The 24,210-nt window shown below is 42.5% G+C and overlaps 1 protein-coding gene across 1 annotated transcript in view; it reads left to right on the top strand.

Annotated features, from left to right (window-relative positions):
- The first annotated feature begins 5,376 nt into the window (after window positions 1–5,376).
- The window catches only part of LOC120933180 (gamma-glutamyl hydrolase-like), a 39,933-nt gene continuing 21,099 nt past the window's right edge, over window positions 5,377–24,210 (top strand). Inside the window, exons 1-3 of the mRNA XM_040346238.1 lie at window positions 5,377–5,619; window positions 10,082–10,200; window positions 12,027–12,141. Coding sequence (XP_040202172.1) covers window positions 5,579–5,619; window positions 10,082–10,200; window positions 12,027–12,141 — 275 coding nt within the window. The 5' untranslated portion in view covers window positions 5,377–5,578. The remainder of the gene's footprint in view (window positions 5,620–10,081; window positions 10,201–12,026; window positions 12,142–24,210) is intronic.

The following is a 24,210-nucleotide window of genomic DNA, read 5'->3' as shown; positions in this document are numbered from 1 at the left end:
CATTGATTCATTTCTCAATAATGGAAATGTTTAGCATTTTTTCCATACAAGTTTGTATGCCATGTTTGTTTGAGCTTTCAACTCTTTTGTACTGTTTGAAGTTATTGAAGGATTTTTATTAAACCTGTAAAAATTAAATTACACTGTAATCAATAAAGAATGTTTTTTTTATAGTAAGTTCTATACTGTTTTCTTGAATATTGCAATGGTAAATGTCTGTAACATCAATGCTGAAATGTGAAACCTTTAAGGATCATAAGCAGAAGTAATGAAACGGATCAATGGCAGTACAACGGCTTAATTCTAGGAAGATCTTAAAATGCACTTGTTTACATATGTAAACATGTATTTCCTTTTTGTACCTTGAGGGACATGGAAGTCCTACATTTTTAGGTTAAAATGCTACTTACAGGGGGAGTTGACATTGGCAAAAATTAAATAAAAAATTTAGTCCAGCTCAGGGTATATCCCTCATAATACCCAGTATGTCTTGTTTTTTTTTTCTAGTGTCCTAGGAATTTTAGGAAGATCTTAAAATGCACTTGTTTACATATGTAAACATGTATTTCCTTTTTGTACCTTGAGGGACATAGAAGTCCTACATTTTTGGGTTAAAATATGTAGCTACAGTGGGACTTGACATTGGCAAAAAAAATGTAGTCCAGCATAGGGTATATTCCTCATAATACCAGTATGTCTTGTTTTTTTGCTAGTGTCTTAGGAAGGTGGTTGTCTTTTTTCAACTCTCTGCTGTTTTAAAGACTAAACTGTGATTTTTCTAGCAACTTTTTTTTACCCTTAGTCAAGATTCTTCTATACACTACTGCTGGTATTTCCCACTGACTTGCATATATCCAATGCAGTTGTCCCTAGCCTGGATTTTGGACTCTATCATCCCTGACCGGACTGGGCTTGCCTGTGCTTGGAAATCACCCTCAGGTACTGGGCCCCACATGGTCCCTTTCTAGATGAGTTCTGCTTAGCTGCAAAGCAGTTTCCAGGTCCAGACTGCTGGCATTGCCTTAGCGCTTGCCCTGTCTCTGAACACCCACTTAGTGAGTAGGCCATTTGAGCCAAGCACTGAAACAAAAAATACAGCGCTCGAGGATGGAGTACGAATCACTTTATAGTCTTAAAGTAGTGCAAAAATATACACATGAACTGAAAAATTAAAAACTGCACACTAGGCAGAAAGTTTAAACAAGCGAATCTATTGCAAAGTCCCCAAACACTTGAACAGTAACCATATGGTGATAGTGGGATAGCAACCTGAAATCACTGCTGGGAGAAAGCTTCCAACCAAAGTACACTTCTGTAGTATATGAAGGTGGTACAGCCGTTAGTATGCCTCTAAGCATTTGACAAAGCGTCTGGCACGCGAAACATGTCAGTCACGGCTCACCCCCATCTCGTTTTATGCCCCCACTTGTTTACAAGAAGCCAATGCTGAGATACTGACAGTCTGGGAATTCCTTCAGTGACGTTCAGCATGTTGATTTTACTGCTCGTTTATCTCTTCCACTGATTGGCCCCTGGAGTCACATGACCCTCGAGGGATAGAGTCCGGACTTCATTCCCTTCCCCTTCATGTGACGCAGCGGTGATTCCACCCCTCCCTCCTCGCTTCTGATTGACGCGGCGGCGTCCTCGTATTGGCACGGTGGTTCCCATCCAGGATCTCCCTCACTGCCCTACATCCTTCGTTGCGAGGAGTGATCCCGCCCCCATCGGCCTCCCTGTTGGATTAGAACTACAGCCATTTCTCCCTCGGCAGGTGAATAACATCTATGTTCACTCCCAGCGTGGATGCTGTCTCCCCGCTGTGTGTTTTTCATCTCCCTGCTTAGAGGTTTACTAACGGCTGTACCACCTTCATATACTACAGAAGTGTACTTTGGTTGGAAGCTTTCTCCCAGCAGTGATTTCAGGTTGCTATCCCACTATCACCATATGGTTACTGTTCAAGTGTTTGGGGACTTTGCAATAGATTCGCTTGTTTAAACTTTCTGCCTAGTGTGCAGTTTTTAATTTTTCAGTTCATGTGTATATTTTTGCACTACTTTAAGACTATAAAGTGATTCGTACTCCATCCTCGAGCGCTGTATTTTTTGTTTCAGTTCTTTGCCCATGTTCTCAGGTGATTGACAGCTGCACGGAAAGGTTTTTTCATCTTTTTTTACTACACAAAACACTGTGTTTTATTGTCCTTATGGTGTAGCGCTAGTAGTGGGAATTTTTTCTTGTATCATTTGAGCCAAGCAGCACAAGTTCGCTCATTTTTTGTGGCCACTGGGGACCAATTTTTCCCTGTTTCCTGACAGGTTTGCATGGAAGTGCAGATGTCTTCTGCTGGATGGAGTGCCAAGTGCGCACTCCATTCTATTTTTCCCACCAAACCGCATCAAGGAAACATACAACTATGCTTTAGATCAGAGACTGTTTGCAGCATGTCCCCCTGATTGTGGCAACATTAGTAACCTGAAAATCTGGTACCCTCTGGAACTGGAGTCTCTCTTCAGAACCCTCTTCTGCTCTGTTGGGTGTCCCTCTGCCCTCACAGCTGAGGTTTTTACTACAGTCATGCATGGCCCTAATTACTCAGTTTTTCTTCTGACTCTGATTGCAGAGGCTGCAGGATCCCTATCACTTGCTCTCCAGATATTCTGTGACCGATTTTCCTGCAGCTTTTGAGTCATTGATTATTGAGAATTTTGTATGATTCTGAGTCATGCAAGTCTTTCACTGATGAGCTTTATCCCGAGGAGTCAGTTTTCTAAGGTAAAGGAGACCATTTTGGCCCATATTGATGCAGTGTGCCCCACTCTGACGCTAGTGGATCAGCCTTAAATCCGGTTTAGGACCCTTTCACACTTGTGCGACTTGTCCTGCGACTTGGGACTGTAAAGTTGCATGACAAGTCATTCCCCCATGATTTCCAATGCTATGCATTCACATATGTGCGACTTCAAGTCGTGCCAACTTCAGAGTAGTCCCTGTCCAACTTTCATGCGAGTTGAGGTCCATAGACCTCAAGTTTGCACAGGCATTCCCTGAAATTGCGTCAAAATCGTAAAATCGCATGACTTTTAAATGGCGCCAGTGTAAAAGGGGCCTTGGGCTTTTTGATTCTATCCTTCAGTCGCTGTTTCCTTTAAGAAATGCACCCCTGCTTCTTGTTCCACAATCTCTAGGTGGCTGACACAGACCAATGTTTAGGCTTATGAGCTTAAGCATCGGGTATCCCCCCAATACAGTACAGGCTAACTCCACTAGGTCAGTGAGCACCTCTTCAGGCTTCTGTTTCTCAGATTTGTAAGGTTGCCATATTTTTGTTTGCCAGTGTCTGCTCCTCCAATAGGCGGAAGTATAACCTAAGGGTTTAAGCTTCCTGTGTGCAATGGACTCCAAGAAAAGCATTTTATTGTGAGTACAAAAATTGTATTTTTATTTATTCCAATGGTGTAAAAAAGTTTGCGTTAATGATTAACAGGGGGTCTTGGGACACAAATGTCCCGGAAACCCCCTGTAAATCAGTACAGACTGGGGGAGGGAATGGCAGTACAAGGAGGAGACAATCAGGTGTGATGGGGGAGATGGCTGTTGCCTTTTTCTTTACTGTCCAGTGACACAATAGTGCAAAAAAACATAAATATACCAGTCAAAGGCCTTCCTGGTAATCATGACATCACAGTGACATCAAATTTCTGCCTAAAAATATTAACAAGAGTTGCATAAACTCTTGTGATTTGGAAACGTAGCTAAACCCAAAAGCAAAAATTTACATTTCTTTTTGGAACAAGGACACTGCATTTCTGGTGTTTTCTGTACCAAAACCGTTCTTAGCTTGATAAAAGAAAACAAATTCAGTCACCACCTCTAAGGATTAAAGCGGAGCTCCACCCTAAAGTGGAACTCCTGCTGATCGGAACCCTCCGGTGTCACATTTGACACCTTTCAGGGGGGGAGGGGGGTGCAGATACCTGTCTAAAGACAAATATTTGCACCACTTCCGGCCACACAGTCTCGGGTAAACTGCAGGCATGACATCACCTCCCGTCCCCGTCCCCCTGTTGTGTTCTGGAAACACTCGGCTCCCAGAACACAGCGGGAGCCAATCGGCAGGCGTAGCGCGACTCGCGCATGCGCAGTAGGGAACCGGGCAGTGAAGCCGGAGCGCTTCACTTCCTGGTTCCCTCACCGAGGATGGCGGGGGGGCAGCAGAGTGACGAGCGATCGCTCGTCCTCTGCTGCGGACGCCGCTGGACTCCAGGACAGGTAAGTGTCCTAATATTAAAAATCAGTAGCTGCAGTATTTGTAGCTGCTGGCTTTTAATGTTTTTTTTTTTCAGCGGACATCCGCTTTAAGCTGTAATATGTACAATGTACTATATTGCAGTTTACCAGTCCCTACATGTGGTGACTGAAGTGTGTTTTTTTGCATTATGATTGTCCTCCAAAGGGTCAGCTCGGCTGATCTCGCAAAGGCTCAGAAACACTTGGGAACTGAGTATTTCCAAGTGTTTCCAAGTATTTCCTGAACGGCTCCGAACCGTTCCGAGGGTCACCGGCGCCCCCGCACCTCTGGCCAAATGCAGTACTGCACACCCCATTAGCTTGAATTGTGCTCCTTTTGCAAGACAACAACTCGCAAACCGAGTCAGGTTTTTTTTTTTTTTTTTTTAAAGTTGCTTGTCTTTCAAAACACTGGTTAACCGTGTTACTCGTAAACCAAGGTTCCACTGTATTACATTTTTGTTTTTAGATCCTCATTGGCAGGCCCGTTGCTACAGGACAGGCAAAACAAACAATTGCTTGGGGCCCCGAGCTGGCCTGGGGCCCCCAACATCCCCTTCCCAGGCTGTAGCGTGGCCGAGCTCCTCTTCCTTCCTCCTGGAGTCCTGTCAGTCCAGCCGGGTACCACGCGTGGTACAGGAGATTCAGTTTTCTGTTCCCGGCCGGTCTGACAGTAAGTGCACACTTTCAGTCCGGCCGGGAACACAGGAATCGGAATCTCCTGTACCGTGCGGTACCCGGCCCAGCCCGGGCACTGCCTGATAGGGGACTTTGAACAGGAGGAAGAGGAGCTTGGCCACGCTACAGTGGCAGCCTACAGTGAAGAAGGGGAGGTGAGAATAGAAAAACATAGTGACTAGGGAGGGGGGAGGAGTAAGAACATGGGTGTAAAAAATTAGTGTAGCGCTAACGTAGGCTTTGCGTGTGGGGGGGGGGTGCGCTTGGGGGCCCCATTTTGCTTGGGGCCCCCAAATTCCTTCAAACGGCCCTGCTCATTGGTTACCTTTTAAGTGTTACTGACCTGAAGTAAATTGAACTGATTGCACACAGAACAAAGGGCAGCCAAGTATACTTTTCATAAGCAAGCCACATGATCAGTGTTTAGCAGGCGTTTTCATTGACTGATATGGGATTTGTTTTTGAACCTATCTATGTCATGTATGCCTCTCGCTCTTGCAAACTTTGCTGACTAATTGGCACGTGTCTTCCTCATTCTTTGGACGAGGACCCCTCCCGGTCACATTACTCACATTCTGCTTCCTGGTTTCACTATCAACGTTTGCGAATGACAAGCCAAGAGAAGAGCCAAGCTTGTGAATCAGCAAGGTAAAGTCCATTTCAATTCTCATATTTACACCAGGCTTCACTCTTCTATCTGATAATCCTCACAATCCATCAAAATATTGTAATTGGCTCATTAAGAGCAGAATATTGTTTTAGAGCAGCATTTCTCACATTTTTAACATGGGGACATCCTTAAAAATGACTTCCAATGGCTTACAGGAACGCCTGTTAATTACCATGGGCTAGATTCAGCATTGAATTACGCCGGTGTATCTGTAGATACGCCACGTAAATTCGAAGCTGCGCCAGCGTGTCTTCTTTCTGTATTCAGAAAGCAAGATACGCCGACATTGGCCTAAGATCCGACTGGCGTAAGTCTCTTACACCGTTGTATCTTAGGGTGCATATTTACGATGGCCGCTAGGTGGCGCTTCCGTCGTTTTCGGCGTAGAATATGCAAATGACCTAGATACACCGATTCACAAATTTACGTACGCCCGGCGCTATTTTTTTACATAGTTTACGTTAGGCTTTTTCGGCGTAAGGTTGCTCCTGCTATTATGAGGCGTATGCAATGTTAAGTATGGACGTCGTCCCCGCGTCAAATTTTGAATTTTTAACGTCGTTTGCGTAAGTCGTTCGCGAATAGGGCTGGACGTAATTTACGTTCACGTCGAAACCAATGACGTCCTTGCAGCGTACTTTGAAGCAATGCACACTGGGAAATTCCACGGACGGCGCATGCGCCATTCGGGAAAAACGTCAATCACGTCGGGTCACCAAGAATTAACATAAAACATTTGAATTACGCGCGCTTACGCCGGGCCCATTTCCGCTACGCCGCCGTAAATTAGGAGGCAAGTGCTTTGTGAATACAGCACTTGCCTCTCTAACTTACGGCGGCGTAGCGTAAATACGATACGCTGCGCCGCCATAACAATGCGCGCCCCTATCCTGAATCTAGCCCCATATCTTCAGATCACAGTACATTAGCCTGAAGAATAAGCTGAGATATCAGAATAAAGGAATGAAGAATGTCACTGCACACTGTGTTTGACCACCCAGGACTAAAAACTATTCTGTACAACAAAATTATTTTATGTAATAATAACAAAAAATATAAGGGAAAAGTTAGTAATTGGCAGAAAAGAAACACAGTGAAAAGTGTAGTGTTTTGTCACATTGAGAAGGGCCCTATTATGGAAAAAAAGTGCACTCTGATGGTAGGGGTCTAATGCCCCCTTGCAATAATCGCCAGTAAAACCCTCAAACTGCAGAATGTGTAGACCTGTAGGCAGTGGCGGCCCATCCATAGGGGGCGCTCAGGCGCCGCCCCCCCCAAGCTGTAAAAAAAATAAATAAAAAAATGTCACTTTAAGAGTGACCAGGCGCCGGTCATGCGGCGGTCTATGGGAAGCTTCCCAGCCTGCAATCAGCTGATTGCAGGCTGGGAAGCTGATTTGCCCGTGTTTAGGGCGTGTGCAGGGCGCAAGCCGTGCGCCCGCACACACTCCCACTGTCATTTGATTTGCTAGCATGCATGGTGTTGTCATGGGATTGGCTCGGCGGGGATCGGAGGAGAGGTCAGCGGGCAGTGCCATTAATATTACATAACTTCCGGTATTCTGGTGGTATCTGGAGCGCGTGTGGGGGCATCATAGAGGAGCGGCGCCAACCATTGAAGGTAAGGAACAGACCGGCTCCATCCCCCACGCCAGCACCAGCAGCACCCCCGCATCCATTGCCTGCCAGCCCCGCCACCACCACCGAGCCCCACCGCAGCTGAATACTTCTCTCTGCGCCCCCCCGCAGTTCACTTCGAGTCCTGCCGCCACACTCCGCTCCGGAGCAGCAGTGTGCACTCGCAACAGCTTCGGGTCCCCCCCCCACCTCAATGTGCCGATCAGACGTTTTTATAGCACTGATAGCTGTATAAATGACAATGGTCCCAAAATAGTGTCAAGTGTCCGATGTGTCCGCCGCAATATCGCAGTCACGATAAAAAGCGCAGATCCTGCCAAATAATGTATTTTAAAAAATCTATAAATCTACCCCCTATTTTGTAGACGCTATGGGCCGGATTCAGATACATTGGCGTATCTGTCCGGCCCGCGTAACGTATCTCCGATACGTTACGCCGCTCTAACTTTGGGCTTGAGTTATTTATTTACAAAGAACTTGCGCCCTTAGTTAGAGCGGCGTAAGGCCGCGTAATTCAAATGGGGATGTAGGGGGCGTGTTTTATTTAAATTTCCCTTGACCCCGCGTTTTTTACGTTTTACTTAAACGTCGCATGCGCCGTCCGTAAAATCTCCCAGTGTGCATTGCTCTAAATGACATCGCAAGGACGTCATTGCTTTCATCGTGAACGTAAATTACGTCCATCCGTATTCGCAAATGACTTGCGCAAACGACGTAAAAATTTCAAAACTCGGCGCGGGAACGACGGCCATACTTAACATTGGCTACCCCTCATATAGCAGGGGTAACTATACACCGGAAAAAGCCGAACGCAAACGACGTAAAAAAAAACCGCCGGGCGGTCGTTCGTTTCTGAATCGGCGTAACTCCTCATTTGCATATTCGTCGCGTAATAATACGGAAGCGCCACCTAGCGGCCGGCCTGGAATTGCAGCCTATGATCAGACGGTGTAAGACACTTACACCTGTCGGATCTTAGGGATATCTATGCGTAACCTGATTCTATGAATCAGGCACATAGATACGACCGTCAGAACTCAGAGATACGCCGTCGTATCTCTTTCTGAATCCGGACCTATAACTTTTGTGCAAACCAATCAATATACGCTTATTGCGATATTATTTTTTTTTTTTTTTTACCAAAAATATGTAGAAAAATACATATCGGCCTAAACTGAGAAAGAAATTCGTTTTTTTTTATATATATATATATATATATACAGTATATTTTTTTGGGTGTATTTAGTATAGCAAAAATCAAAAATATGGCTTTTTTTTCAAAATTGTCACTCATTTTTTGTTTATAGCGCAAATAATAAAAACCGCAATGGTGATCAAATACCACCAAAAGAAAGCTCTATTTGTGGGAACATTTTTGTTTGGGTAGAACGTCGCACAACCACGCAATTGTCAGTTTAAAGCGACGCAGTGCAATATCGCAAAAAGTGCTCTAGTCAGGAAGGGGGTAAATTCTTCCGGGCTGAAGTGGTTAAGGAGAGCTTAGTTTTTTTTTTTTGGTAGGCCTCAGTTTCACACATGACTGAGATAGCAAAATCAGTTTTTTTAAATTAGAACTTATAAAGGGGTTGTAAAGGTAAACAAATGTTTCCCTAAATAGCTTCCCTTACCTTAGTGCAGTCCTCCTTCACTTACCTCATCCTTTTTGCTTTTAAATGTCCTTATTTCTTCTGAGAAATTTTCACTTCCTGTTCTTCTGTCTGTAACTAAACACAGTAATGCGAGGCTTTCTCCCTGGTGTGGAGAAAGTCTCTTGAGGGGGCGAGCAGGAGTGTCAGGACGCCCACTAACACACAGCTCCTTTCTCTATCTGCAATGTAGAGAGTGTCCTGACCCTCCTGCTCGCCCCCTCCCCCCTCAAGAGGCTTTCTCCACACCAGGGAGAAAGCCTCACATTACTGTGTGGAGTTACAGAGAGAAGAACAGGAAGTGAGGATTTCTCTGAAAAAATAAAGGACATTTAAAAGCAAAATGGAAGGATGAGGTAAGTGAAGGAGGACTGCACTAAGGTAAAGGAAGCTATTTAGGGATTTTTTTTTTACCTTTACAACCCCTTTAAGCTGGCTATACACTGACCAAAATCCAGCCTGTTCGGCATGAACATGTATAAAACTGTCCATGTTTTTCAGGAAATAAATTTGACTGTTAAGTCTAAAACTCTATTTTTGAAATGCAACACACTACCGTGCATTGCAACAGGTTACAATGCAAACACAATGAATTGGTGTTGGGGTGCAGGGCCGGTGCAAGAATGTTTGCCAACTCTGGCGAAGGTGCATTTTGACGCCCCCCTCCCGACACGCACGCACAGGGCACAACACATCAGGGTACAGTGCACAACAGGCCACAGCACATCAGGGCACAGTGAACATCAGGGCATAGCACATCAGGGTATAGTACATCAGGGCACAGGTCACAGTACATCAGGGCACAGTGAACATCAGGGCAGTGATCAGACTTGGAGGCGACTTCCATTGAAATCAATGGGTACAAATCGCCTACAAGTTGGATTGAAGTAGTACAGGAACTTCTTTTGAAGTCGGAGCGACTCGAGTCGTGTGTATTAACACCGCTCCCATTCACTTACAATGTTTTTCTCTACAGCGCGACTTGGGACGACTTGAGGCGACTTCAAGTCAGATCCCAAGTCGCCCCAGTGTGAACCGGCTCTAAAACTGCCTTCTTGTTTCTTCTTCTATTTAAAATAGAATAATAAACGTAATTACAACTTTTTAAGATTTTTACATTTTTAGTATGTTTGTATTGTAACTTTTATGTTCTGCAGATGCAAGAGTGACTCCATGGCAAATATGTCCTCTATCAAGATTGTTGATTTATACTCCCTTCTGAGCTTCGCACTGCTCATCTCTAAAGTGCAAGGAAATAATGAGAGGCCTATAATAGGTAAGGTGTAGTTTGTTTTTTCTGCACAGTTCTCTTGTGTGTGCTGTACAATCTGAATATAACAAAATGAGGGAGTATAAACTGATATATATTTATTACTGTACAAAATAAACAGTGCTACACTTTTTTTTTTTAACAAGAAAGCAATGCTACACTTTAGTTAGCTCTGGCACTATGTCTATGCAATACCATGCAGAGAAATATGGACTGTGGCATCGTGTCATTCATACTGTAGGTTTAAAGTGGAAGTAAACTCGCCCTCATCCTTTCTAAACTACTGCCATAGTGCTGATCTATAAGGATATAGATGCCTCCTGCATGTATCCTCACCTGTCAAATGTCTCCCCTCTGTCTGTTATAAGAACTGAAAAACTGAAGATTCTGTGGGTGGATCTGTTGTCTGGAGCTCGGTGGGTGGAGTCGTGATGTCAGTAGACTCCCCACCCTACTCTACACTCCCCTTGTCAACATGCATTTTTTCCTATGTATTTCTTACACTGAATTCTGCTATGATCACTAACATCCAGTCAAAATCCAGAAAAGTAACCACATGACTTCAGAAAAGGAGTGGGGGTGGGAATTAAAAAATAATGCCTGTCTCCAGGCAAGTGCATGAGATATATAAATAACCTGTCACTCACAGCAAGGGGGAAGAACGGACTAAGGTTTTGCAAGTCCCTTTTATTTCACTGAACCATAAAAGAGGATTGCTCAGAGCTGGATTAACTCTTTGTGGCAAGACTGGGCACAGATGATAGGAAATCTTATACTGTACATTGTGACATCAAAAAAAAATTGGGTTTACAGCCACTTTAAATTTTTACCTGTAGGGATCCAGAAATATAGAGACTGACCATGTAACCTTGTGGCCTCTGTACTGATATGCGATTTCTGTGTACTATCACCACTAGATTACTGAAACTGATTTGTTGTTGCTCAGATGGCCATTTTAAATAGCTATCTTAACACGCACATTTATTCTTCATGTTTGTGAAGTGTGGAATGCAGGAGGGGAAGAAAGGAAGAGAGGGTGGTGGTGTACTGATACTTTACTAAAACCAATAAGTCATAGCAACCACAAGAGGGCGCCCATATGCTGCATTCTGTGGCTTTGGAAACATGAATGAAAACTATCATCCAAAGTTTGTATTTTTCAATTGATGTATGCCAATATTAGTATCCATGAGCTCTGACCAGAGGTGTGTTACTGGTCAGATCACTGGGTAAAAATAAAGGAAAAAGAAGAAACTAATGCAGCCACCATATTTAGTTGCAATATAGAACATTTTTGTTTTTGGGTAAATACTGCTTAAAGTCTGTCTAAACCCAAACACTAAAATGTCATATAAGTTTAAATATGTACTTTACAACATTGTTTATACGTTTTTAGTATCTAAAGCTTTAAAGAAAATATTATCTGGCAATCCTGCCTTGAAATACTTTATTCATCCACTGGCAACTGTTGTCTACCAACTGTGCTCATGCATTGCCAACCCTGTCACCTATGCCCCTGGAAAAAATTACAAGTGCCCAGGCCCACACATATCAACACAGGCATGGTGCACTGTTGTCGCTATCAGGAAGAAGCTCCCAGGCAATGATGCACAGCCAACATTGGAGTAAAAGCATCACAAGAAATGTCTGAAACATGCTGGAGGAGAGCAGCAGCACTGAGATGCATAAAAAGGTGAACGCTGTTATAGGAAAAAAAAAAAGATATATGATGTACAGTACATTAGCAAGCTAAAAGTCATAGTTAGAGTTTAGATCTCCTCTAATTGTATTTATAGATGCAGCATAAATTCATCTCCACTTGTCTTCATTAGGGATTATAACCCAGGAGGTGTCGGATGAAGTATTCTTCCAGTATGGGAAAACCTACATTGCAGACTCTTATGTGAATTATTTAGAGTCCGCTGGCTGCAGAGTAGTTCCTATCCGGTGAGTACATATTAAGACCAAAATTAGACAAAATGAATACACCGCTAAAAAAAATGTTGTAGTACACTAAATAAAAGTGCATAAAACTAACAAGAACACTTGTAATTGGCGTATAAGGAATACAACTAATAGTAGGTGGCCACATTCATCTAGACTTGTTCTGTAATGTTCAAGACATTTCACAGCTTATCCAAGCCACTTCTTCAGTTCTAATGAGTGTCAGGAACACCACCATTATATTTATAGGCTTTAAGTGTTGGTGGTGTTCCTGACACTCATTAGCAGTGTTGCTCATCTTACTTTAAAAAAGTAATTAGTTACAGTTACAAATTACTTCTCCGAAAATGTAATTGCATTAGTGACTCAGTTACTACATTGAAAAAGTAATTAGTTACTCAGCAAAGTAACTGTGATTTTTTTTTTTTTTTTATATTCTACAATACAATTACGTTCTATAACATCTTTAATATCAAAGATGTTTATATTAACTGATTGGAGAATAAAAACACTATATACAGTGTTTTAGAACAGCATTGCACCACAGGTTGCTCTTGATGGGCACTACAAGTCCCAGCATTGAGCCACAGGTTGCTCTGGATAGGCACTACAAGTCCCAGCATTGCACCACAGGTTGCTCTGGATGGGCACTACAAGTCCCAGCATTGCACCACAGGTTGCTCTGGATGGGCACTACAAGTCCCAGCATTGCACCACAGGTTGCTCTGGATAGGCACTACAAGTCCCAGCATTGCACCACAGGTTGCTCTTGATGGGCACTACAAGTCCCAGCATTGCACCACAGGTTGCTCTTGATGGGCACTACAAGTCCCAGCATTGCACCACAGGTTGCTCTGGATAGGCACTACAAGTCCCAGCATTGCACCACAGGTTGCTCTGGATAGGCACTACAAGTCCCAGCATTGCACCACAGGTTGCTCTGGATAGGCACTACAAGTCCCAGCATTGCACCACAGGTTGCTCTTGATGGGCACTACAAGTCCCAGCATTGCACCACAGGTTGCTCTGGATGGGCACTACAAGTCCCAGCATTGCACCACAGGTTGCTCTGGATGGGCACTACAAGTCCCAGCATTGCACCACAGGTTGCTCTGGATAGGCACTACAAGTCCCAGCATTGCACCACAGGTTGCTCTTGATGGGCACTACAAGTCCCAGCATTGCACCACAGGTTGCTCTTGATGGGCACTACAAGTCCCAGCATTGCACCACAGGTTGCTCTGGATAGGCACTACAAGTCCCAGCATTGCACCACAGGTTGCTCTGGATAGGCACTACAAGTCCCAGCATTGCACCACAGGTTGCTCTGGATAGGCACTACAAGTCCCAGCATTGCACCACAGGTTGCTCTTGATGGGCACTACAAGTCCCAGCATTGCACCACAGGTTAATGCACTCTGACAGTATGGTTGTTCCAGTATACTTTTATTGTGTTTTTGAGAATGTGGGTAGGCTACTGTGAATTGTGACAGCTTAAGACTTTCTAAAGTATTTAAATTATCAGCACATTTTTTATTTTGTATATACATATATATATATATATATATGTATGTATATAGGGCAAGTAATGCACATAGGGGAGGTAATCCCCTCCCTGAGCCCCCGTTAACGCTCTCTGTACCATTATGTCTCTCTCTCTTCCCCCCGCTTCGTCACTTCCGTGACATATTCTGATGGTTTCCCTTGTGTGTAGTGTCGTAAATCCTCTGGAACTCTGCTGACATCTAGTGGAGGTAGATGTAATTGCGGTAATGGGAACGGCGTTACCACGAGGGGAAGAGTAATCGGTTAGATTACTCGTTACCCTCTAAAGTGGCTGCGTTGGGTAACAGCGTTTATTTTAACGCCGTTACTGACAACACTGCTCATTAGAACTGAAAAAGTTGCTTGGATAAGCTGTGAAATGTCTTCAACATTACAGAACAAGTCCGGTTGAATGTGACCAACTTCTGCTACATATACTATGACCTGGATAAATGAGAACCTTCACAGACAAAGGCATATGTTACTGTGTTAACCAACATATTTTATTTTTTAATAGAGCAGTTAAGATTAGCCTTGTAAACGTGAAAAAAAAGCTTAGAGCTCCATCTGTTAGAGAAAAAAAAAAAATATATATATATATACTATATTGTCAAAAGTATTGGGACGCCTGCCTTTACATGAACTTTGATGGCACCCCAGTGTTAGTCCACAGGGTTGAATATTGAGTTGGCCCACCCGTTGAAGCTATAAGAGCTTCAACTCTTCTCCGATCTAATTCACCTCAAAGGTCAGTCAAGTTCCTCAACCCCAAACTCACTTAGAACAGGAAGAGGCCATCCCCAAACTGTTCCCACAAAGTTGGCAGAATTAAATTGTCCAAAATGTCTTGGTGTGCTGATACCTTAAGGGTTCCCTTCACTGGAACTAAGGGGCCAAGCCCAACCCCTGCAAAACAACCCCACACCATAATCCCCCCTCCACCAAATGAACTGGACACCTGTCAAATCTCAGGAGGAACTGACCAATTGAAACACGTTTCAGTGGCTAGTTACATCTCCTTCCTCAGCCTACGGACTAAGACTGGGGTGCCATTAAAGTTCATGTGTGTGTAAAGGCAGGCGTCCCAAAACCTTTGATAATATAGTGTATATTTATATACTGTATATACACACATAGTATATGTAAACATATATATAATGAACACTTTTTTTTTATTTATTTTTTAGTCTTTTCCATAATAAATAATGGAAATACTGAACCTACTCTGGGGAACTCATAAAGGGTGTAATAATAAACACCCTTTAGAATTCTGTCAGATGCAGCATAGAAAGTGTCTGTGTTTGCACCTGATTCATGTTCGAGATCAGAACATGGACATGCTATTGCCTGCTCCTGAGGACAGGGTATCCAGTATCTCCTTCCTCATTCCATAGCTTCCAACGGTCCCTGATTTCGAGGGACTGTCCCTGATTTTTAACAAAGATCCTCTGTCCCGCTTTCCTCCTCATTTGTCCCACATTTTGGTCTGATATGGTTGTATATAAAATGCACTATTTATCTTGAATAAAAGGTTTAGCAGCGGGAAACACTTTATCAAATTTCTAAATTGCTGCATTCGTAAGTTTCAAATGGCAATTTAAAGGAATAGTAGTTGTAAAAAAGCACTTATGGGTTTAAAAAATATATATATATATATTTTTATAATTCTTCTTTACATACATTCTTGATACTTTTGATAATGGGTGTCCGTTCCCATCTCAAAACATTTAGAGGTATGCTCATTGCACTCCGTCCTGTCCTCCCAGCCGCTGTGACCGTCACTGGAGGAGTTTTTTTACTGGGGTGGGATGAGCCTGAATAGGTGCTAAGACACTTCCCAATCGGATCCCCTCATCTTTTGATTGGCGGTGAGCAGATCCAAAGCCTCTAATCATTTCAAAAACAGCTTTCAAATCGGCCCACTGCCGTGTGCTGTCAACAGTAAAGTGGACCTGATTGGGAACAAGTCTCTCAGTTTCCTATCGGGCTCTTCCCACCTGGCCTCGGCCATATTTGCATAATGACATCACCTGTATCCCCAGCTCCTTTGTTTGCATTTAGCTTTTGGCGAAGGTATCTCCCAGCAAACAGATAAATGGGGCCGGGGAGCCATACATGTCACATACATGATTTCCAGCACTCTATGCTCAATTCTGAGGACTAGCATACCTCTGTATGTCATCCCAGAGCTGTTCTTAAAGTGGAACTTTAAGAGAGAGAAAAACATTTGGCAAACGGGCAAAAATTTATTTTACAGTATGTTTCTCTTGCATTAAAGTTCTATTACCTGCCTGTATGCCCTATACACTGAACTAAGCACACTCAGCTCAGTGTACAAACTTCAGTAATGCAGAGAGGAATGAACTGGGCCGGGCCAAAACATGACAGTGGCCAATAGGGAGTTCCAGGAGACCACAGTGCTGGATACAGTGGTTCCACTTTTATTACTGTCATGGAAAAGAAGGAAAATGTGTGAGGTGGGAGGAGGAACCACCAGGGAGGGCCATCTAGTGGCTGGACAAAACTGTCCGGTACCTCATCCTATCAGAGAAATTGTACAAAAGGACCCTATAAACTGTTATTTAAAGGGTAAATTTACCTTTACAGAAAACTATGTAAGGTGAACTTACACAGGTCCCCCTCCTCACCCCCACCCCCGGTCCCGCTGACCTGGACCACTGATATATCAGATTCTAAGTCCCGGTATGTCTGCGCCAGGTGTCTGAGGCTTAAGACTGTTTTTCGGGTTCTAAAAAATTACATTTTTTTTTTTTCTATGTCATTAAAAACGATTGTGTGTCGCCTCCAGAGCATTTTTCACGATCTAAAAAATGGGCATTAAAAATTTCGAACATGCTCTATTTTTTCACGACGTTTTTAACATTGTCGTTTTTATGGTTGTAAAAAATGGTCGTGTGTGGGCTTTAACGACGTGAAAAAAACATGCATGCTCAGAAGCAAGTTATGAGACGGGAGCGCTCGTTCTGGTAAAACTACCGTTCGTAATGGAGTAAGCACATTCATCACGCTGTAACAGACTGAAAAGCGCGAATCGTCTTTTACTAACACAAAATCAGCAAAAGCAGCCCCAAGGGTGGCGCCATCCGAATGGAACTTCCCCTTTATAGTGCCGTCATACGTGTTGTACGTCACCGCGCTTTGCTAGAGCATTTTTTTTTTCACGATCGTGTGTGGGCAAGGCCGTTTTAATGATCGGGTTGAAAAAACGTTGTTTTTTCTAGACCCTTAAAAACTTTATTTTTTAGAACCCGAAAAACGGTCGTGTGTACGCAGCATCAGAAATCCTCCTGAGCTGAATGTCCATCAGGGGGACGTTTTGGATCAGCCCTGTGGGAATCAGGTGATAAATGGCTTGCTGCGACCTTTGACGCAGTTGCGTTTCACGGGTCGCTGTCCGCTTTTTCAGGAAAGCAAATTACAGTCACGCTCAGGGCCAGATTAAGAACATCATGGGCCTGGTGCTGAGGATTTTGGTGGGGCCTTTTAGGCTGCATTCACACCTCCGCGACAAGTAACGCCGCGTACGCGGCGTATTTTGCCGCAAATAGTGTAACTTTTTTTTTACAAATCCTTCCTATTGCTTTGTATGGCGGAACGCCAATGCCGCCTGAAAAAAAGGGTCCGGGACTTTTTTTCATGCCGCAGGTGTACGGCGTCTATGAGATGTGAACCATCTCATAGACAGCAATGGGAATTCTCCCCTCCAGCGGCACGAGCGGCCGGCGTCGGGCGTTTTGTCGCGGAGGTGTGAATGGGGTGTAATAAATAATAATAATGCGTGGGAATGACATGAACGCAGCCCAGCCAAGGCAAGTGACCAAAGGCACAGAACCCCTGATTCATCGCAGCACTGGAGGGCTCAGTCTGAAAATGTAAGTGTACACTAATGTGCTAATATGCTGTGCATACTTGTACATTGTGGCATAACCTACCCCAGGGCCTCTAAAAAGTAGTAATGTCAGGAAAGTTTACTACCGCTTTATTATCACAGGATCCCAGGACCCTCTCATGGGGCCCCCTACTGACCCGGTGGGCGGTGGCCCTTGGGCAGTGCCTAAGTGCACAGTTGCCAACATTTAAAAAATATTTTCAGGGCCTTTTTTATATAAGTGCTATATTTAGAGTAGCTGAGATCCCAGATGTTCCTCTATACATCATAGTAGTAATCACAAAATTAAAGGAGTACTAATAATGGGGCAGAACAAATATGAGAACTGATATTTCCTTTAGTTGAACTAACAAAAGTGTGTCCATTCTAGAGCTGGTAACATTGAGGATATTCAGTATAATTTTAAAGAACTGTTTTTGTGGGTAAGCGACATAGGGGAGGAGTATGGACGGTATATAAGTGGGAAGTATGTGCAGGTGAGGGAGAGGAATGTGGAGGGTCTAACAGTGGGCACTATGTACAGGAGAGGAGTACAAAGGGTACGGAAAAAAGCACTATGTACAGGAGAGGAGTGTGAAGGGTATGACAATGGGCAGTATGTACAGGAAGAGTGAGGGGGTATGACAGAGGGTAGTACGTACCAGAGAGAAGTGTGGAGGGTATGATGGGGCAGTATGTACAGGAGAGGAGTGTGGAGGGTATGACAGTGGGCAGTATGTACAGGAGAGGAATGTAGACGGTATGATAGTGGGCTCTATGTATAGGAGAGGAGTGTGGAGGGTATGACAGTGAACACTATGTATAGGAGAGGAGTGTGGAGGGTATGACAGTGGGCACTATGTATAGGAGAGGAGTGTGGAGGGTATGACAGTGAGCAGTATGTACAGGAGAGGAGTGTGGAGGGTGCGACAGTGGGCACTAAGTACAGGAGAGAAGTGTATGACAGCAGGCACTATGTACAGGAGAGGAGTGTGAAGGGTATGACAGTGGGCGCTATGTATAGGAGAGGAGTGTGGAGGGTATGATAGTGGGCACTATGTACAGGAGATAAATAAACAAATGATAAGCGCTTCAAATACGTGATCTAATTCACAGTGGAGGGTAATACCAGTGATGAGTGCACAAACACAATAAGAGGTTAAATGTGATAAATAACCAATAAAATATTTTCAAAATAATCACAAATGATGTGAACCTGAGAAGGTGCAAATAGTGCAATGAGATGTCCTTCAATATTAAATGCAAACAACGATTGGTGCAAGTAGTGGTTCAAAAAATTGAAAAATATATAAAAGAAAAAATGAATGGATGATAATGAGATCAGATTATGATCGACAGTCTATATAGGATGGATCAAATGAAATCAATTTCTGAATCTCTGCTCTCCTCCCTCAAGCGGTAAGCAAATATCCTCATAGGTAATGTAGTTCCCTTACCTGCAGGGTACTATATATGAGCATATAGTGTAGACTCCACGACGTGATGGTCCTGCTCCTCCGAGTATGGATGACTCCTCCTGCTCCAGCTGATGGGTCTCTCCAAGCTGCAGGGTGCTATATGTGAGTATATAGTGTAAACTCCACGGCGTGATGGTCCTGCTCCTCCGAGTGTGGATGACTCCTCCTGCTCCAGCTGATGGGTCTCTCCAAGCTCCGTGGTCCGGGGTGAGCAGTGAGATGAGGGAGAAAAGAAAAAAGTGCCTCCAATAGTGCAGTAGGTTTGGGCTCAATCCGGTTTATTATAGTAAAAGTTAGATATGCAGGTACATTTTGCAGGGATGGGCACATGCAGATAACAAATTTTAAAAATCCCGGGGACGCGGCGTTCTAGGTACCGCCTGACGTCTGGTGGCCTCCGACTTGTGCGGGTGTGTGAATATTGGTCTGACTCCCTACGGCGTTACGTCACGCACCTCGTGACTTCATCAGGGGAACCTTATTGGCTGTCAGGCCGTCAATTAAATAATAGCAAAACCGGAAGTAAACAAGCTTCCATTTTCTTGAAGTCCATGTCCATAGACATGGTAGTAAAGGAAGTGAGTATTGTTAGACGTCGATGGGACATTGATTGGTTCTGTGGATACAGGGAAATCCAAACTTGGACGTAACAGAACTAATGTCCCCAAGGCAATAGAAATTGTATAGAAATAGAGTTAAAATAGCGAGAGAGTTTCTCATTATGTATAAAGTATACTGGCCATAAATGTATAAAGATAGCAGTGCTCAAATGCGTACAGTATAGCGAAAAAAATGAATAAAAAGATAAAAACTTTTAAAAACTTTTAAAAAAATTATTACCAGGATACTGGGCGTAGATAAATATAAAGACACTTAGTGAGTCTATTATTGGTACTACTGTACGGACCAGTATTGATGTCTTCTGGTAAAACCACATTTATATGTTTTTATCTATATGTTGCTTACATCATTCAAGCGAACAGAAATGGATGTAAAGTATAGATACATCTTAAAGGGTGAAACTATATATCAGTGTATGTATATATAGGATATATATATAAAAATGACACTGGAATTAACCATTGTGGTACAGTGTAACCTCCTGCCAATAGTGTTGAAGCATATTTCAATAGAGGTATGTACATATCCAATTATTGATAGGTGTGGTGTGTTATTTTGTATGGGTACTAAAGATTCTAGTGAAAACTTCACCCACAGTCAAGGAGGGCCAGGGTGTCTCGGAGGTGAAAATGGTTAATATCATAGATGGATTAAATACCACCCCCACAAACCCAAGGCCACCACACATATTGTGACATAACATGTCAATGGACACTTTACATTGGAAAATACATAAATGATCCATATGTGAATGTTAATTCTACATAATATATAGGAGACATAATTAAAAATATTTAAAATTATTTTAAAAAACATATTTAAAAGTTATTTAAAAAACAGTTAAGATCAAAATCCACATTCATACCCCCTGGTGTAAGTGTATTAAGAGTGTGGATCCACTTTGAGTTTCCTTTTGGTTCTGCCTACATATTGCAAATTGCAATTGCATTGGAGCAATTTGCAATATGTAGGCAATATGTAGGCAGAACCAAAAGGAAACTCAAAGTGAGAATAGAGGAACATATACGAAATATTAGTAAGGGCAATCCCAAACATAGTGTATCACGACACTTTGCGAAAGAACACAACCAAGACCCTACCTCACTACAATTCTGGGGCATAGAAAAATACAAGGCATCATGGAGAGGTAGTCATAAGATACGGGTTATCAGTCAGAAAGAATCCCGCTGGATCCACACTCTTAATACACTTACACCAGGGGGTATGAATGTGGATTTTGATCTTAACTGTTTTTTAAATAACTTTTAAATATGTTTTTTAAAATAATTTTAAATATTTTTAATTATGTCTCCTATATATTATGTAGAATTAACATTCACATATGGATCATTTATGTATTTTCCAATGTAAAGTGTCCATTGACATGTTATGTCACAATATGTGTGGTGGCCTTGGGTTTGTGGGGGTGGTATTTAATCCATCTATGATATTAACCATTTTCACCTCCGAGACACCCTGGCCCTCCTTGACTGTGGGTGAAGTTTTCACTAGAATCTTTAGTACCCATACAAAATAACACACCACACCTATCAATAATTGGATATGTACATACCTCTATTGAAATATGCTTCAACACTATTGGCAGGAGGTTACACTGTACCACAATGGTTAATTCCAGTGTCATTTTTATATATATATCCTATATATACATACACTGATATATAGTTTCACCCTTTAAGATGTATCTATACTTTACATCCATTTCTGTTCGCTTGAATGATGTAAGCAACATATAGATAAAAACATATAAATGTGGTTTTACCAGAAGACATCAATACTGGTCCGTACAGTAGTACCAATAATAGACTCACTAAGTGTCTTTATATTTATCTACGCCCAGTATCCTGGTAATAATTTTTTTAAAAGTTTTTAAAAGTTTTTATCTTTTTATTCATTTTTTTCGCTATACTGTACGCATTTGAGCACTGCTATCTTTATACATTTATGGCCAGTATACTTTATACATAATGAGAAACTCTCTCGCTATTTTAACTCTATTTCTATACAATTTCTATTGCCTTGGGGACATTAGTTCTGTTACGTCCAAGTTTGGATTTCCCTGTATCCACAGAACCAATCAATGTCCCATCGACGTCTAACAATACTCACTTCCTTTACTACCATGTCTATGGACATGGACTTCAAGAAAATGGAAGCTTGTTTACTTCCGGTTTTGCTATTATTTAATTGACGGCCTGACGGCCAATAAGGTTCCCCTGATGAAGTCACGAGGTGCGTGACGTAACGCCGTAGGGAGTCAGACCAATATTCACACACCCGCACAAGTCGGAGGCCACCAGACGTCAGGCGGTACCTAGAACGCCGCGTCCCCGGGATTTTTAAAATTTGTTATCTGCATGTGCCCATCCCTGCAAAATGTACCTGCATATCTAACTTTTACTATAATAAACCGGATTGAGCCCAAACCTACTGCACTATTGGAGGCACTTTTTTCTTTTCTCCCTCATCTCACTGCTCACCCCGGACCACGGAGCTTGGAGAGACCCATCAGCTGGAGCAGGAGGAGTCATCCACACTCGGAGGAGCAGGACCATCACGCCGTGGAGTTTACACTATATACTCACATATAGCACCCTGCAGCTTGGAGAGACCCATCAGCTGGAGCAGGAGGAGTCATCCATACTCGGAGGAGCAGGACCATCACGTCGTGGAGTCTACACTATATGCTCATATATAGTACCCTGCAGGTAAGGGAACTACATTACCTATGAGGATATTTGCTTACCGCTTGAGGGAGGAGAGCAGAGATTCAGAAATTGATTTCATTTGATCCATCCTATATAGACTGTCGATCATAATCTGATCTCATTATCATCCATTCATTTTTTCTTTTATATATTTTTCAATTTTTTGAACCACTACTTGCACCAATCGTTGTTTGCATTTAATATTGAAGGACATCTCATTGCACTATTTGCACCTTCTCAGGTTCACATCATTTGTGATTATTTTGAAAATATTTTATTGGTTATTTATCACATTTAACCTCTTATTGTGTTTGTGCACTCATCACTGGTATTACCCTCCACTGTGAATTAGATCACGTATTTGAAGCGCTTATCATTTGTTTATTTATCTATTTTTATTTTGTGTTATGTGAACACTCCTAGATACAGCGGCCTCAGATTTATTTTACACATCTTATTATCACTGCTATATTATCACATTCGTTTACTCACAGTAGCGCACTGAATTTCTCACTAATTATCCACTATGTACAGGAGAGGAGTGTGTAGGGTATGACAGTGGGTACTATGTATAGGAGAGAAGTGTAGAGAGTATGACAGTGGGCACTATGTACAGGAGAGGAGTGTGGAGAGTATGACAGTGAGCACTATGTACAGGAGTGGAAGGATATTTAGGGACTGAGTAGTGGTTAAGCGGGTCATACATGGATTGAAATTACGCCAATTATGCAGAGACCAGCCATAGTCAATCTATGTATGGGCTAGCTGGTTTTACACAAGTCAATCTATTAATCAACTTGAGTACAACCAGCCCTGTTTTTTTTTTTCTTAAAACAATCAGTGCTGCCAGCTAAAGTTAGCAACATTGATCATTGTATGCACTGGCAGAACACAATAACACTGCAGGAGTGATTCCCCCATCCACAGGTCAGCAGGTGAGAGGGTGTGTGGGGACAGGCTGGGGAGAGATACTAGTCAGTGGCTGGGTAGGCACTGGTAGTATCAGAGCCAGATACACACAGGTTACATACGCCACGATCGTTAGAGCGAGAACAATAATTCTAGTACTAGACCTCCTCTGTAACTCTAAACATGTAACCTAAAAAAATGTAAAGCATCGCTTAGGATACCAAAAAAAATTGTGCTAACTTAACTAACTAACTGATTTTTTAATGAATGAAACATTTTTTTTCCAAAAAAACATGTTTGAAAAATTGCTGCGCAAATACCGTGCTAGAGCTGCACAATTAATCGTTAAAAAAATCGTGATCTCGATCCAACCCCCCTGACGATATTCAATGCAGAGTTTGCTAAATCTTTCATATAACAAGTGGAGAGACTTTCAGCTGTCAAAAGAAAATATCTGGGCAGTCTGCCAAGTTTTTAACAGGAAACATTGTAACTGACACTTCCTTCTTAGATCAAAGGGATACACTTCTGTGTGTAAAGAACAAATCTGGGCAGTCTGTGAAGTTTGTAAACAAAATGAAACATTGTAACTAACTAACATTGTAACTAAATTTAACCACTTAAAGTCCAACACTTGTTTCTTAAGTTAAAAAGCAATATTATTTGCTAGAAAATTACTTGGAACTGCCAAACATTATATATATTTTAGCAGAGACTCCAGGGAATACAATGGCTATTGCTGCAATATTTTATGTCACACTGCATTTTCCCACTTCAATGAATAATAAAAACCATAAAAACAAAACAGTGAAGTTAGCCCATTTTTTTTTTTTGTTTTAATGTGAAAGATGATGTTACGCCGCAACAATCGTGAGAGAATCGTGATCTATCTTCTAAGCAA

The sequence above is a fragment of the Rana temporaria genome, chromosome 3 (assembly GCF_905171775.1).
Source record: "Rana temporaria chromosome 3, aRanTem1.1, whole genome shotgun sequence".
Lineage (NCBI taxonomy): Eukaryota > Metazoa > Chordata > Amphibia > Anura > Ranidae > Rana > Rana temporaria.
Note: the sequence above shows the minus strand (reverse complement) of the source record. Positions and strands in the feature narration are given on the sequence as shown.